Genomic DNA, 15,760 nt, shown 5'->3' with positions numbered 1-15,760 from the left:
ACAGTGAGGCTCATCACTGCTCCAAAATGCTAACTTTGTCCAGCAAGCCGCTTTTTATTTCGAGTGGTGCTACATTTAGCATGCACCACATTTCTTGCGCTTACAGTACCTTGGTTTCATAGGAGCCAAATGCAAATGCACAAAATCAGTCAAACCCACAAAAACACATGGTACAGTACCTGTCAGAGAGGTCACCAACACAATTGTGGACACTACTCCCCAGTGACATTCCAGTTCCCTGTCCGTTTTACTTCTACCACTCTATAATGTTTAACCATCAAAGAGCCCAAACCTCTAGAAAGTGGAACTCTAATATGATTGAATTTTACATTTGTCTGCTGCTGCAGGTAGATGGTGTTTAATTGCTCTTATATGAAGTGGAGCGTACATTCTGAAAACACTTGCTCCTCTCTTTTATAGTAAAGCAATATCATCATGTTTATCTTCATATTATTCCCTGGTGATCTGTTTTCCTTCCTAAAGATTCCACAATTTTAACAGGGATCCGTTAAAGAAAAAAACTTAAGTCACCATGCTTATTCAGCGTGCACATGACTAGCACTTCCATAATAGCACCTTGATAACTGACCACAATAGCCTACATTTCATTGTGAGTAGCGTGCTTTCCCACAATTCTATCCTACACATATTGGACAGCACCTACAAAATGTTCATTCATGTAAAAATTTAACGCTGTACTTCTATCCAGCGGTGACCAGCTTCTTCCATGTTTCTTTCCTGCCTTTTGTTTGACTTAGCAACTTTCCACTCAGTTAGCATCACTGTTTCTTGAGGGATCCTTTTTTCAATTAATTCTTCAACTGCAGGCTGCATTAGTACCTTTATATATGCATGCCTTGCTTTCAAGGTCAACATATTCTTCCTTACCTCATACACCTCAAAGGAATATCCCCTCCCCCCACAGCCAGAGAACAGTTACCCCACTCCAAGAGCTTAGTCACCCATGATTAGGTTCTCTTGAAGGGAAACATTCCTCCTTAAGGGAAGTGTATGCAGAAAAAAATTACATCTGTCAAGGAATGTCATCCTTTTTCCCCAAAACTCTTTTTGGAACTTTAAAATGTTTGGTTTAAAAGGGAGCCTTAGAATATCTTTGCATATAGTTTGTTTTGTAGTTGTGATTGGCAGGCAAATGCTTAAGTATCTAGTGGGCATTATAAGTGAAATGCTTCTCATTGTCAGATAATTAACATTATGCGTGCAGTACTTTCTTTGGATTTCAACCCCGAAGTTATGAGACAAGCAGAAGAAGAGGACTTGTATGTTTTCACACAGCAATACCTACATTTTAGCTTTTGACACTTTCAGTGAAAATTTGATAGTAATATCCTAATCTAAAAACAATATCGCTTTAAATCCACCTCTATCAGCCAAAGTCACAGTTGAGCAGTGTTAAGTAATCTGTGATGTTTCACACCATTTACATGTGCTTGAAGTTAATTCATTTTGCAGTGCACTTTTCTAAAGGAAGGTGCTGGTTACTTGAGGCTGTTTTTCCTGAAGTGTGGACATTGTTGACAACCAGAGATATTTTTAGGTCTTTGATAAATGGATTCCTTTGACGTAAGCGACATAAGAGATGCAATGGTTCATATTTCTCATCAACGGAAAAAGCTTTTGGCCTTAAGTAAAAGAGGGTATATTTCTCATATATTGGCATGACTAGGTTGAGCATGTAATGTTCTAGCAGCTGATAAAACTGTGTTCTTGGGTGTTTTTCTTTTCCAGCTGTTCTTTGCAAACGAACACCTCCCCTGGGGCCGATGCCCAATGAAGATATAGATGTCAGTAACCTGGAGGCACTAGAGAAATACCGCAGCTTCAGACGGTACTACAAGCTGGCTGAAGAAGAGCGCAAGAAACCCCAGTGGTGGCGAACCTACAGAAAGTACATGAAGCAGGACCATGGTGGGTTTGATTTTGTGCAGTTAGTGTTCTATTTCTCCAGAATTATCAGTCTTCTGTTCTCCTGGAAAGGTCATTGTCATGGCTGAGCTGTCTGAACAGTTAATGTGGTTAAACAAATACTGAAAATCTTGTAACCTATCAATAATGACCAAACTACAAAGCATAATTAATGACAGAGTATTTCATTTTAGTTCTAATATATCTTTATTGAAGATTGTGAAGTGGCTACAGTTATAACTATCCATATACCGGGAGCAAGGGTAGAGCGCATACCAAAATGAAGTTAATCATTGGCACACATAAATGAACAGCAGTATGGGTAACAGACTTTCTGTTTAAAAATAAAAAAATAAAAAATGTTTTCCAACTATTGCCATTAACAAACTGTCCACTCACTCCCCGGAGCTGATGCAGGAAGAGACCACCAGGTGTTAGCGGGGCCTAGAGCCTCTGTAATTCCCTCTTTACTGTGCCAGACTGTAGACTCAGATCACGGAGAAAGAGGACAATCTGGCCCCACCAACCCCCCCCCCCCCCCACCCCAACAAAACTTTCTTCCTTTTCATACCAGCTCACAGGATATGATCTTTGTGTTCAGGAAATCTCACAACATCATTACAAAAGGTTGCACATACATGTTCTTTTTTTTGTTAACCTCTTAGTTGGAAGTGAGAGCAACTTCTGAGCCATCAGGTATTCTAGGCTATCTGCACATCTGCCGCTCCAGAGTTGCCATAAGCTCATCCTCTGCAGATTTGGGAAGGGTGCCTACCATTCAGATCCACACTCCTACCTGCATGCTCTCCAAGGTTTATAGTTTTGATTCCATCAGAGAGATGCTGTTATCTGTGCACTGGTGATTTCGTCATAGAAATACTATTCTCTGTGCACTGCTGGAAGCAGATGTTATCCTTTAATGTATCTTTAGTGTAATAAGAGCCTGATACCTAAATTCCTTGTAATATCCTTTCTGGATACCCTGTTTACAGGGCGTTTGTTTCCTCCCACATGGTGTCGATCATCATTTGGGGAGGGCTCTGGGAGCTTGTGCTATGCAGATTTTGAGAACTCACTGGATAGTTATTGAATTGCTATCATCAAGCTGTGGCCTCATGAAACATGTTACAGACCCTTTAATTGCTCCTGCGTCAGTTCCTAGCCTACTGCAGTCTATGGGTCTCACACCATTGTCCCAGTAAAAGTGCACCCGCTGTTGTGGGTCAGTGGTTTCTCTTTCCGTTCCTGATAGCCGATGCTGGCTTTACAGGATGTCCATGGCATAGTGCGGAGAGCCTGCCTTCGGTTGTGCCACTGTCCATTGCATCTCTTTTAAACTGCTTTGTCAGAAAGGCATTGGTCATCAAGTCACCTATATTACTGGGTACTCCATCCTCTGCTTGTACCCCTTCCACTGCCTAGCAGCAGGGCCTTTACATCCTTTTAATATAGTATTTTTGTTTTTGTTTCAAGGGATCCAAGTGTAAGGCTAACTAGTAAATGCTGGCAGAGGAACAAATAACATTTTGGAACGATAATATATTTGGGAGTGGTGACATATGTTTTGTGTAATATTTGGTGAGACGTTGAAGGAGACACTGTACAGGAAAATGCATGTGTTATTTACTTAGCAGGTTTTTTTATAGTGCTGCATGTTGTCTTTCAGTTGCTTGAGACCACCATAACTAAAAGGGAAAACAAAATGAAGTCAGTAGAACCAATCTAATATTCCTCATCACAATATAGAATTAAAAAATTCAGTCAATGGCACACCAGATGAGTTCAGTCTTCAGACCATTCCTGAAATGCATGTTGTTGGGATGTGCCCTCAGGATTGGATTTACTGAGTTCCTGTCTAGGACTTAGAGTTTCCATGGTTCTTCCCCTGTGTTTGATTTAAAAAAAAACATTATTTAAATGGTTAAGCAGATTTGAAGTGCAAGGCCCGGTCACGTTTGGAACATGTGGTGACCCTTTGTGATATAGATATCATAGGCCTTTGCCCCTGTAGATATTATAGATTGTTCAGAGAAGTTTAAACTTTATCCTAGGGTATACAGGGTTTAGCAGAACACGTTTAAAGGTGCCTATATGCTCATACCACCTCAGATCTTGCCACTGACTAATTGTCTGATTTGTGTGTATTAATTTTGGCTATGAACATTTTTGATAGACAATTCTACACAATAATATAACAATTTTAATCGTAAAGCTCTTTCAAGCTACTCTCTGTGGTCCTGTCAGAGGAGTGACTGAATCCTATGAAGAAGTAAGAGTTGCTGCTGGGTGCTCTTAGCCTTTGCATTGACGTAGGGGAAGAGTGGACAAAGGAGAGCTGAGCATCAAAAATGGTTCCCAGGTTTTTTACTTTCACTGCTGTGTGCAGAGGTGCTCCTAGGTTAGATGGCCATTCAAAGAGTGTAGCCTCGGTTTCTGTACTGCCAGTATTAATTATTTATTTATTTAGCAGTCTTTTATGGCACACCTGCACCAGAAGGTTTTTGAGCATTTTGCATGGAACGTAACAGATTCAAACAAAAATTGAAAATATTGTTTTCAGGCTGAGTGTAAGAAGGTGAGTGAGAATAGTGCTAAAAGGTGGAATTCTTCTGATATATTAAGTTGAGCAAGTGAGCTAATGCAGGTGTGCTATACGTTTGACCTTTCATGGCTTTCTTGTATATCATTTTGATCCTAGACAATGAGGAGAAAATAGACATTGGTGTACCCTATTACTCGCCATCTAGGAAGAAGGAACGTCAGGACAGGATTCAGATGATGAAACAGAACAGGCGAAACACAGAACTTGAAAGCGCATCCCGTCTAAAGACATGTGAGTACTTTAATGCTTCCTAATGTGCAGAGCTAAGGGCCCGCTGTGCCTCCCTGTGAGGGCCTGAGATTAATTCTCTGCCAGTGCGTCGGCAGCGAAGGTCAATAATTTTCCCACTGTGTATGTAGCTGTTTCCTAACCCTGCTTATGTGAATTACCTGATGACAGTTCTACCTCTAAATGAGCATCAGCTCCACTGTTTCGTGACAAACTGTTTAAGTCCCAGAGTTCAGTCCTCTGCCTTTGTGGTGGCTCGAATGTTCAGCATGCTTCCATGGGGTCAATCAAGAGTGGCACAGTATTCGCAGGAGGATAATTCCACACCTGGAATTGTTACTACATTGTGGGTTCCTCCCTGCCGTTATTCTGCCAAAGCGAGTTAGTGGTCCGGATATGGAAAATAACATCCAGACGTGGATTTAATGCATGTGTTTATGCATATCTTCCCTCATTTTTAGTCCATTGTTTCGGATGGCAGTTACGCCTGCCTTTGGCAGGTGGAATTCAGCCCCATTATCACACACCCAATATTTTCTGATTAAGTGAAACCAAGGAATTCAAAATTGGGCAGAGTGGTATCGTCTGTTTAAATAACATTCTGCTCAACTCCAGATCAGGTGAAAATGGGAAATTCTGTGTTTTATTCATGAGTTGTTAAAATAATCAAGGAACCCATACGTAATAAAGACTGTACTTGGCAGTGTTAGCCACAAAGTTCAAATTTGTTATATAAAAGCAACTTTAAATGCTGAACCTAAACCTTGAAATAGCAAATTGCCTAATAAAAGATCAGATCCCTAGTACTATCCAAGGATTATTTGAGTCATGTCCTTATTTTTTTTAATTAAGTAAACACTTTAGACCAGGGGTCTCCAACCTTTTCTGTAGCAAGAGCTCCTTCAGATCAGTGAAAATCATTGTGAGCTACTTAAGTATATTCAAGTTGAGTATTATTACTAGACACCCTCACGCCCAGCTTCCGTGACTATAAGCCTCACGTTCATAGAGCCAGCTACTATGTTGTGAACAAAAGGCTTTGACTAGGGGCTGCGATGTGTGTCGGTGAGAGCGTGGTCTTTGGGGATGTATGAAGACGTGTGCGTATGAATGGAATATATGTGTATGGGTAATTGAGAGGCTGTGTTGTATGTACTTGTCTCACAGGACATACCTTTCGCCATATGTGGCACCGTTACATGTAGAATACAAACATAAACCATTTTTTTTAAATTGGAGGAATTTTAAGTACAGAAATGTTCATAATATGTAACATTTTTCTGCACTTTAATTTTCTCCCATTTACAAAAATGACTATTTTTCAGTTATAAATATGGCACAGTGCTCTAATGGCCACTGGGAACAAGAGATCTGCTGTTAGTAAATACATCACTTTGAAAAAAAAATGAGAATATTAAAATAAAAGGTTAATTTAAACATAAGGTAACTTTTCTTTCATTTTAATTTTCTCTGATTTTAAAAGCATCATTTTGTTCCCACCTCCAATCTTGAACTGACAAAGACTTTTATTTAAGAATTAAACACCTTAGTGCTTCGGTTCTTCATCTCTGTGACCTGGGTCATAGATCTGTCTCTATCTAGCACTGCTACTTATCAGGCCTTGCTATCTGCATCCGAATGAAAGTAATGTTAAATGTACACAGCTTTCCCTTAACTTTAAAAGGAAAAATGTGAGCTTGTGCTTATTTAAAAATGAACTCCAAGCTGTGAGCTACTCTGAATTTGACTGGGAGCTATTGGGAGCTCGCGATCAACAGGTTGGAGACACCTGATTTAGACCTCTAATGCAATGAAACTTGTAAGAAAATCATTGAAACAAAAATAGGCACTATGGACCAAATGTTCCAAGAGACCGGTCACAAAGAGGGGGACTTTAATTTCAGATTGACTTTTGGCGACCGGTTTGATTTTGCGATGTGACCCATGTTCTAATAGGTCACATCGCAAACTCTTTATTTCTAATGAGTCACAGAATGACCTATGTAATGAATATTAATTGGACAGGTCACTGTTTGCCACCCTGTCTGATTGGCTACAATCACAGGGATGGTGGCCTGCAAGGAATTGCAGCCCAGCATCACTGTGTTTGCATTCCAAGTGGGATTTTTTTAAAGCAGCTCATGCTTCCTTCTAGGAACTGGTGGTGCTTAAAAGAATCCCTTTGGCAGACCAGTGCTGCTCCCCTCAAGGTCACACAATGTCCTTCGTAAAGGGAAAGGTGTCACCTTCACATCTGCAAATCGGTTATTATGCCAAATCAGGAGCAAGTAACTCATTAGTAGTTTGCAATGATAGTTGCAGTCCCAAACCATTGATAGATGCCATACCGAATCGCAATTAGGAATGGACACTCCTTCTGTATTAGGATTTATTGTGGTCCCCTACATGCATTTGCGAGTTGGAGAGGCTTCTCCAACTTGCAAAATGGGTTTAATACATCCCTAAAAGCCATTTTCCTTTAGCAAACCATGCGTGTCATAGGATTCGCATTCGCCCAGTTCTTTTTGTTCTCAAAATTCGCTTTGTGTTTTAGAATGTTGTTTTGCTTTACTGCGGACCGATCCAATATACACACACTGAAAGGAGTCAAAAATAATCTCTGGAATGCACTTCTTAGTTTAAAGAAGACATTTATTATTGCAAGGCTCGTGAAAGAAGGTCAGTACCATCGAAAGTGTACCTTCAAAATGTGCAATGATAAAGTGAGAACATGTACAAGAATCTTCAATCTATAAACAGCTAATATATGCATGCAAAGATACAAATACCTATATTGTCATACATATATTCATACACAATGCAAAGCAAATAATTAGTAAAAATTCATCACTGTGCGGCCTATCTGGTGCTTTATCCTTCTTCTGCCAGAAAGTTGTTGACCCCAGTGCAACTGCAACGAGAAAGAGAGAAATCTACCCTCAGGGGAAATGTATCAAGCATTTGACGTCTCAATCCTGATTGAGGTCTCTGAATCTCCCACTGTCGATCTGGGTCTCTTATATACCTTAAACAAGCGAGGAAGGAGATTTCTAGAAACCCCTCCCGCTCTGCAAGAAGTATTAAAAAATGCTGGCTACTCTAGGTCAGTTTTGAAAGAAACATGTTGGAAGTGGCCCGTTTCCCAAGGTGTCTCCCAAAACTAATCCGTTCCCTGCTGTACCATAAACATCATTCTAGCACAACCTTATCTTGCTGTCTGACTGACTCCTCCACGTTATGTCCTAGCCCTTTGGAGAGAAAGAACACGTAGAATAGAAAACACGTTGCATAACCTGCTTTGTATGGAAAAATACTCACACCTTTAACGTGGCGGTGAAGCTAAGGCTAAGGTTACTACAAAATGTAACTTGTGACTGCTAATGTGTGACAGTAGACAGCTAAGCCAAGTGCAAAGTGGCGCGACACGGAGTCAGTGGTCAAAACACAAATATCACTACACTCTGCCCTTTGACCAGTGACTTGTGTAGCCTATATGTTTAAAATAAATTTCGGACTAAACATTGCAAGCAAATTAGGAATATATTGTGCACAGCAACATGATGATATAATTAGAGCTAATACCACAAAAATTCCACCCAAAACTTTGTGTAATTGTCCAAAATCAGGTAACCACTGAAACAACAAGTCCCACCATCCCTGATCCATATCCTGTTTTACCCCCTTCACTAATGTATGTAGTGTATCAATGTGCCTGGATAGATTTAGAGTGGTCAGAAAGGTTAAAACAGCACATGCCTTCGAATTCTATACACCCATGATTATGTTTCTACAACAGATAGTCTATAGCAGTCCTGTTTTGTAATGCAGCTTTTTTAGTACCACACACATCTTGTACAAATTCATATAAAGCAATAAAGTATGGTTAATGTTTTTGACCATTAGACATTCTAACTTATTGATCATTCTAGTATTGTATACAGCTAAACCAGGCACGCCTACAATAGAAAGATTTACGCTTGGATTCTCTGATTGGGATAATAATTGAATATCTGAATCACAATCTTCACTTAATTGCATAGTGTCTCTAGGATAACGAGTATGTATAGAGTTGAATGGAAACATCATGAGTCCCAGGCATGTAGAAGTACACAGTCCGCCTGTTATGTTAGCTGGAATGTAGGTAAAAGTAAGATTCCCACACAAGAACAGCCAGCCAACAGGTAACTTAACATGTTTAATGTGACTGGCAGCAGTCACTAGATGATAAGCCATGTAATTTGACATGTTTTTACAATGTCGGTCCGTTAGTTAAAAGCACAAAACTCTTATGTTCCCACGGTATGTTTTGAGAAGTTGATGTTCTCTTTTCTAAACTCAATTGAATGCATTTTCCAACGTCACGAGAACTGCAGGACATGTAGTAACACACGTCACCGGTAGTAATGTTGCATATACAGGGAGTGCAGAATTATTAGGCAAATGAGTATTTTGACCACATCATCCTCTTTATGCATGTTGTCTTACTCCAAGCTGTATAGGCTCGAAAGCCTACTACCAATTAAGCATATTAGGTGATGTGCATCTCTGTAATGAGAAGGGGTGTGGTCTAATGACATCAACACCCTATATCAGGTGTGCATAATTATTAGGCAACTTCCTTTCCTTTGGCAAAATGGGTCAAAAGAAGGACTTGACAGGCTCAGAAAAGTCAAAAATAGTGAGATATCTTGCAGAGGGATGCAGCACTCTTAAAATTGCAAAGCTTCTGAAGCGTGATCATCGAACAATCAAGCGTTTCATTCAAAATAGTCAACAGGGTCGCAAGAAGCGTGTGGAAAAACCAAGGCGCAAAATAACTGCCCATGAACTGAGAAAAGTCAAGCGTGCAGCTGCCACGATGCCACTTGCCACCAGTTTGGCCATATTTCAGAGCTGCAACATCACTGGAGTGCCCAAAAGCACAAGGTGTGCAATACTCAGAGACATGGCCAAGGTAAGAAAGGCTGAAAGACGACCACCACTGAACAAGACACACAAGCTGAAACGTCAAGACTGGGCCAAGAAATATCTCAAGACTGATTTTTCTAAGGTTTTATGGACTGATGAAATGAGAGTGAGTCTTGATGGGCCAGATGGATGGGCCCGTGGCTGGATTGGTAAAGGGCAGAGAGCTCCAGTCCGACTCAGACGCCAGCAAGGTGGAGGTGGAGTACTGGTTTGGGCTGGTATCATCAAAGATGAGCTTGTGGGGCCTTTTCGGGTTGAGGATGGAGTCGAGCTCAACTCCCAGTCCTACTGCCAGTTCCTGGAAGACACCTTCTTCAAGCAGTGGTACAGGAAGAAGTCTGCATCCTTCAAGAAAAACATGATTTTCATGCAGGACAATGCTCCATCACACGCGTCCAAGTACTCCACAGCGTGGCTGGCAAGAAAGGGTATAAAAGAAGGAAATCTAATGACATGGCCTCCTTGTTCACCTGATCTGAACCCCATTGAGAACCTGTGGTCCATCATCAAATGTGAGATTTACAAGGAGGGAAAACAGTACACCTCTCTGAACAGTGTCTGGGAGGCTGTGGTTGCTGCTGCACGCAATGTTGATGGTGAACAGATCAAAACACTGACAGAATCCATGGATGGCAGGCTTTTGAGTGTCCTTGCAAAGAAAGGTGGCTATATTGGTCACTGATTTGTTTTTGTTTTGTTTTTGAATGTCAGAAATGTATATTTGTGAATGTTGAGATGTTATATTGGTTTCACTGGTAATAATAAATAATTGAAATGGGTATATATTTTTTTTTGTTAAGTTGCCTAATAATTAAGCACAGTGATAGTCACCTGCACACACAGATATCCCCCTAACATAGCTAAAACTAAAAACAAACTAAAAACTACTTCCAAAAATATTCAGCTTTGATATTAATGAGTTTTTTGGGTTCATTGAGAACATGGTTGTTGTTCAATAATAAAATTAATCCTCAAAAATACAACTTGCCTAATAATTCTGCACTCCCTGTAAGTATCTGGGTGAGATTGTCCCACTTCTCATTGGTTGTTTACTGACAGTCCCTGCAATACTCATATGGACTGAAGTTGGTTTCCACATCATGTTCTTGCACATCCTTATCCTGGTTAGTGGCATTGAAAATGTTAACAAAATGCTTGTTGGTGTTGGTATGGCGATCAAACACGTTGGCAAAACATCCACAGTGCTTCTCATGGCACCCATGCAAAAGTCAGATCTCTAGAGCACGGCCTGCGCCTAATGAATCCACATATTGTCATTCAGTAAAGGTGTTGCGTAACGTGGTCGATCATTCAAGTTGAACTTGGGGGTATTAGGTCTTACCTGTCAGCGAGACCGGATCCTCGGGGTTTGCGCCTGTTCCCAATATGTCCACCTCTTGGCAGCTCCAAAGTCTACTAACCGTTATAGCACAGAGTTAAAGAACGGTTGGGAACAGCGTGGAAGGAGATCTGTGGAAGCAAGAGTTAGGAACACAATAGCAAAGTTATTCACATTAATCTTAATGAACTTTGTTAATAAATATCTATACTTTGATAACATGAGAGATCAAAAGCTTTTCAATAACATGACTTTTTAGTTATGGATACCTGGAAGTAAAAGAAGGATTACGCAAATTTTAATTTAAGCATTTCCAGAATAACACCTTATGCACTGACCATGGAACTCTCTCCAGTTAGTTCTTGGAATAGTAACTATGGCATGACAAAAGTCAATTAACACATTAATTCCCAAAACATGAACAGCGAAAGATTCATGAATAATATTGTAAAGTCACATTCTGTTTTGATTTAAGTTTCAGGATTCAATTGTCCAGAAATTACTATGCATTTTATTGCTAAACTGTACATCAAGATCCCAATGCCAGGAAATGATTGCGCGCTCTGTCGATCTGAACTGCAAGGATTAAATGCCAAGAATGAATCGAGCACACTGCTGCCTATTCAACCATCAAGATTCAAATGCCAGGAAATGATCGCACACTCTGCCGATCTGAAATGCAAGGGTTAAAGGACAAGAATGAATCGCGCACATTGCTGCCGATTCAACCATCAAGATTCAAATGCCAGGAAACAGTCGCACAGGCGATTTAATCAAAAAACCAAAACTCGAAAAATTTCAAGACATGAAGTTGGGGCCTAACCCGACCTCCGCCTTACCGCCCTGCTTGAGGATCACCAAGGTAATGAGGATAGGGCCCGGAAATGTCCAAGTAGGCCTCCGGAACGGGAGCCCTGGAAACTGCTGCTGCTCTGCACCGGGACCTCTGAATAGTGAGCACGTAGAGCTGTGCTGGGTTCCTTAAATAGACCCAAGCCCCGCCTACTGCCACACCCAGCCACACCTAGTCAGGCTGCAGAAAATGAACAATACATTGCAAACAGTATTAAAGACATATCAATATAAATACCTGCAATGCAAAAAGTTAATATGCAATATCAGCACACAATGCATGAATTATTACATTGCACAAGTTTTGTTTCTTTGCATTATGTTGCCCGTAGAGCGCGCATTGTCCTGGTGTTGACATTTCCCGACCCCACATGCACACGCCCAAAAGGAGACCACACGGCACACTCACGGCAAAGGCAAGCTGTAGTATGATCTGTAAAAGAAACAAGTATGATCATTCTCACAAATAACATTTATCAGCTGGAATGTGTTAGCGTTTTTCCTTTCCTGGTTTCATGATCAGCAGGACATATTTGGGGCTCTTTGTTATGATTTCTGCAGGTTCTGAAGAGCCATTTGGGGATTCCACCCACACTTTAGCTCCAGGGTTTATGTCAGTTAAACCAAAACCTCTTTCACCACGTACAGTAAGAAGGGCTTGGGCAGTCCCCTTCCTCATCAATCCTCCATACACTGGAGTAATGACAAGTTGAGCAGTTCTGTCTCCGATTTGTATTAATAAATAAGCCTCTCCACTATTCAGCAGAATAGCTTTGATTTCTCCTTGGTAATCTGCATCAGTCACTCCCCCTAAAATCTGAATACCTTTGAGGGCCAACCCAGATGTGGGAGCAAGCAATGCTCCGGGGGAATCTGTACTCCAACACCTGTTTCACACAGTGCTTTGTCTCGTGGTTTCAGTCTGTAAGCTTGTAAAGCATGTAAGTCAAGACCTGCAGATTCGGATGAGGCTCTGGAAGGAGCTAAAGCTCTGGGCTTTATTTCCCAGTACATGATGGAATTAATGGCCACGTGGTTGTATTTGCAAAGCTGAAGTGTGACCAATTGTCACTCTGGACCTGGAGTGGTACTCCACAGTATAACATTAACAAGTCCAGAGTTCTGATAATGTTGTGTTGAGTAGCACGTTTGCAAGGGACAGCAATCGGGTACCCAGAGAAAGTGTCCACTGTGGTGCAGGCGTATTGACACCCACGACTAATCGGTAGTGGTCCAGTGTAATCAATTTGCCATGTCTGTCCTGGTAACTTTCCTCTCCCCAATTGACCTTTGATTGTTTGCAGGACAGATCTCTGTCCTATTTGTCAGCACACACAACAATGTAAAATCACAGTTTTTATCAAATGTAGGGGACTGTGCATCCCTCTAATCTCTGCCCACCTGTAAGTGGCTTTTTCTCCCAGTTGTCCACAGTTGTGGTGCACCCATTTAGCCATCCCCACCAAGTCAGAATCCTGTGTTGCTACTTCTGTCTCTGAGATTTTGAGTTTGTCATCTGCAAGGGAATTGAACCAGCGTTCTTATGAGTCAGTGGAACAATGAGCATCCACATGATAAACTGTAACGTTACTCTGTTCTAGCATTTCCCAAATTTCTTGCCACAACTCTTTGTCCCACACCTCCTTTGAGTGGATAAACCAGTTATGTGCATACCATGTGGGAAGCCAAGTGGCTAACCCAGTGGAGGTGGACCAAGAATCAGTATAAATATGACAAGTTCGAGGCAGCTCTTGCAACTCTGCATATTGGCTAATTTTCCTTTCTCCTGTGGTGGTCAACAACTTTCTGGTAAGTGGATTATATGACACCGCTTTCCAATGTCTTTTGGTACCCACGTATTTGGATGAACCATCACTAAACCATACATGCTTCCTATCCTCAGGGGACAAGGATTCAAATGGTTCACCCCATCTCACTTATGACTCTTTTACCTGTGGTACCTCCTGTAACCTTCCATCGTCCTGTACAGGGGCTTGTGACACCTCTTCATGTAGCGCTTCAGTGCCTGCCGGTCCTTCTTGAGCCCTGTCTTGTATGTACTATTTCCAGCGTATGATACTAGCCTCTTGTGCTTGTCCTATACAGTGAGATTTAGGTGAACTCATCACCCACTGCATGTTTGGTATTTCAGGTCTCAGAATTACATTATGACCTAGTTTACTCAGTATCTACCAGAGCCCAATAACTGGCCAAAAGCTGTTTTTCAAATGAGTATAGTGCTCCCCAGAGTCAGGTAGTTTTCTAGCCCAGAACCCGAGAGGCACCCTCGTCCTTCCTTGTTTTTGCCACATACTCCAATTTACATACTGTCCTCGAACAGTTACATGTAACTCAGTGTCTCCCTCCTGCACCTGCACTGGCCACAAGTCTAAAGCCTGTTGAATTGCTTCTTTGCCAAATCAAAAGTACACTGCTGCTCTTCACCCCATTTAAACTCATGTTTTTTTCTTGTCACTTTCTACAGAGGGGCCAAGATCTGACTCAAATGAGGGATGTGCTGTCTCCACAAACCAAACAACCCAATAAATCTCTGTGTCTCCTGCTTGATGCGGGGTGTGGCAAACTCAAATCTTTTGCTTCGCTTGCGGTAACACCTCTTTGTCCCTGATTCCACTGAATGCCTAAAAACTTCACATTTTGAAATGGTCCTTGTGCCTTATCTGTGTTAATCATCCACCCCTTGCTCTTCAAGAGTTCCACCACTCTCTCCAACTGAATCTGCACCTATTCTTCTGTCTCTCCCTGAATCATCACATCATCAATGTAATGGGTCAATTGCTCACCTGGAATGACAGATACTTTATCCAGGTGCTCTGCCACCAGTTGGTGACAGATGGCAGGACTATGTATGTACCCCATTGGTAAAGATAACATATGAAACTGTCTTTCACTGTGTGAAAATGAGAATTGTTCCTGATATTCTGGCGCCAAGAGTATAGAAAAGAAAGCATTGGCAATAGCAATGGTGGCATACCGTGTCCCTGTATATTTCTGTATTCATTCAATCAGTGCGGTTTCTGGGACCGCAGCTGTCAAAGGGGGTGTATGTTTATTCAGCTTGCGGTAATCAATGGTCATTCTGTACCGCCCGTCAGGTTGTTTAACCGGCCAGAGGGGATTGTTCCATTCTGTAGTAGTTGGAGCTATCACGACAGCGTCAGTCGTATCTTTTATAGTTTCACTTATTTCATTGTGCCCTCCATGAATGCAGTTCTGTTTCAAACCAATTACCTTGGTTGCCAGGGGCATCTTCACTGGGGTATCTTCAGATGACTCCCTCTCATGGTTCCCACTGAAATGTATCTTTTTTGTTCCAAACTGATGACAACCATCATCCAGATACAAAATCATTCCCTTCAAAATGTCAATTCCCAGTATGTATTCTAAAAGAGGCATAATCTGCACAGTATATTCTCTTTTTGGTGTTTTCCCTATTTTCATTTGTACTGTGGTTTGCACAGCGGGGTTTGCCTCCTCCCCCCCCCCCCCCCCCCCCCCCCCCCAACCCTGTGATGGTGTAATGTGTTCTGTTAAACTTCCTAGGGTTTCCATAAATCAGAGGTCTCCGCCCCGGTGTCAACTAAGGCTCAAACTTGTTTGCACATTTTTATGTTTCCTATTTATTTCTAAAACAACATGAGGTCTGTTATCTCGACGAGCCCAACTTTGTACCGGAGCTGGGCCAGTTTCCTAGTCTGATTTAAACCTGTCAACTTTTGCTCAAGTGAGGTCTGGATATATCCTTTTATATTTGCGAGCAGGCTCGCCCCGTCCTCAAAAGTTAACCATTCTCTATCCAGGTTTTCGTCCCTCTCTTGTGAGGA

At 41.5% G+C, this 15,760-nt stretch overlaps 1 protein-coding gene across 1 annotated transcript in view; it reads left to right on the top strand.

Annotated features, from left to right (window-relative positions):
- MRPL38 (mitochondrial ribosomal protein L38) overlaps positions 1–15,760 on the top strand; it is a 111,351-nt gene that overhangs the window by 24,686 nt on the left and 70,905 nt on the right. The window contains exons 2-3 of the mRNA XM_069200192.1: positions 1,750–1,929; positions 4,625–4,759. Coding sequence (XP_069056293.1) covers positions 1,750–1,929; positions 4,625–4,759 — 315 coding nt within the window. The remainder of the gene's footprint in view (positions 1–1,749; positions 1,930–4,624; positions 4,760–15,760) is intronic.

This window comes from Pleurodeles waltl, chromosome 7, assembly GCF_031143425.1.
Source record: "Pleurodeles waltl isolate 20211129_DDA chromosome 7, aPleWal1.hap1.20221129, whole genome shotgun sequence".
Lineage (NCBI taxonomy): Eukaryota > Metazoa > Chordata > Amphibia > Caudata > Salamandridae > Pleurodeles > Pleurodeles waltl.
Note: the sequence above shows the minus strand (reverse complement) of the source record. Positions and strands in the feature narration are given on the sequence as shown.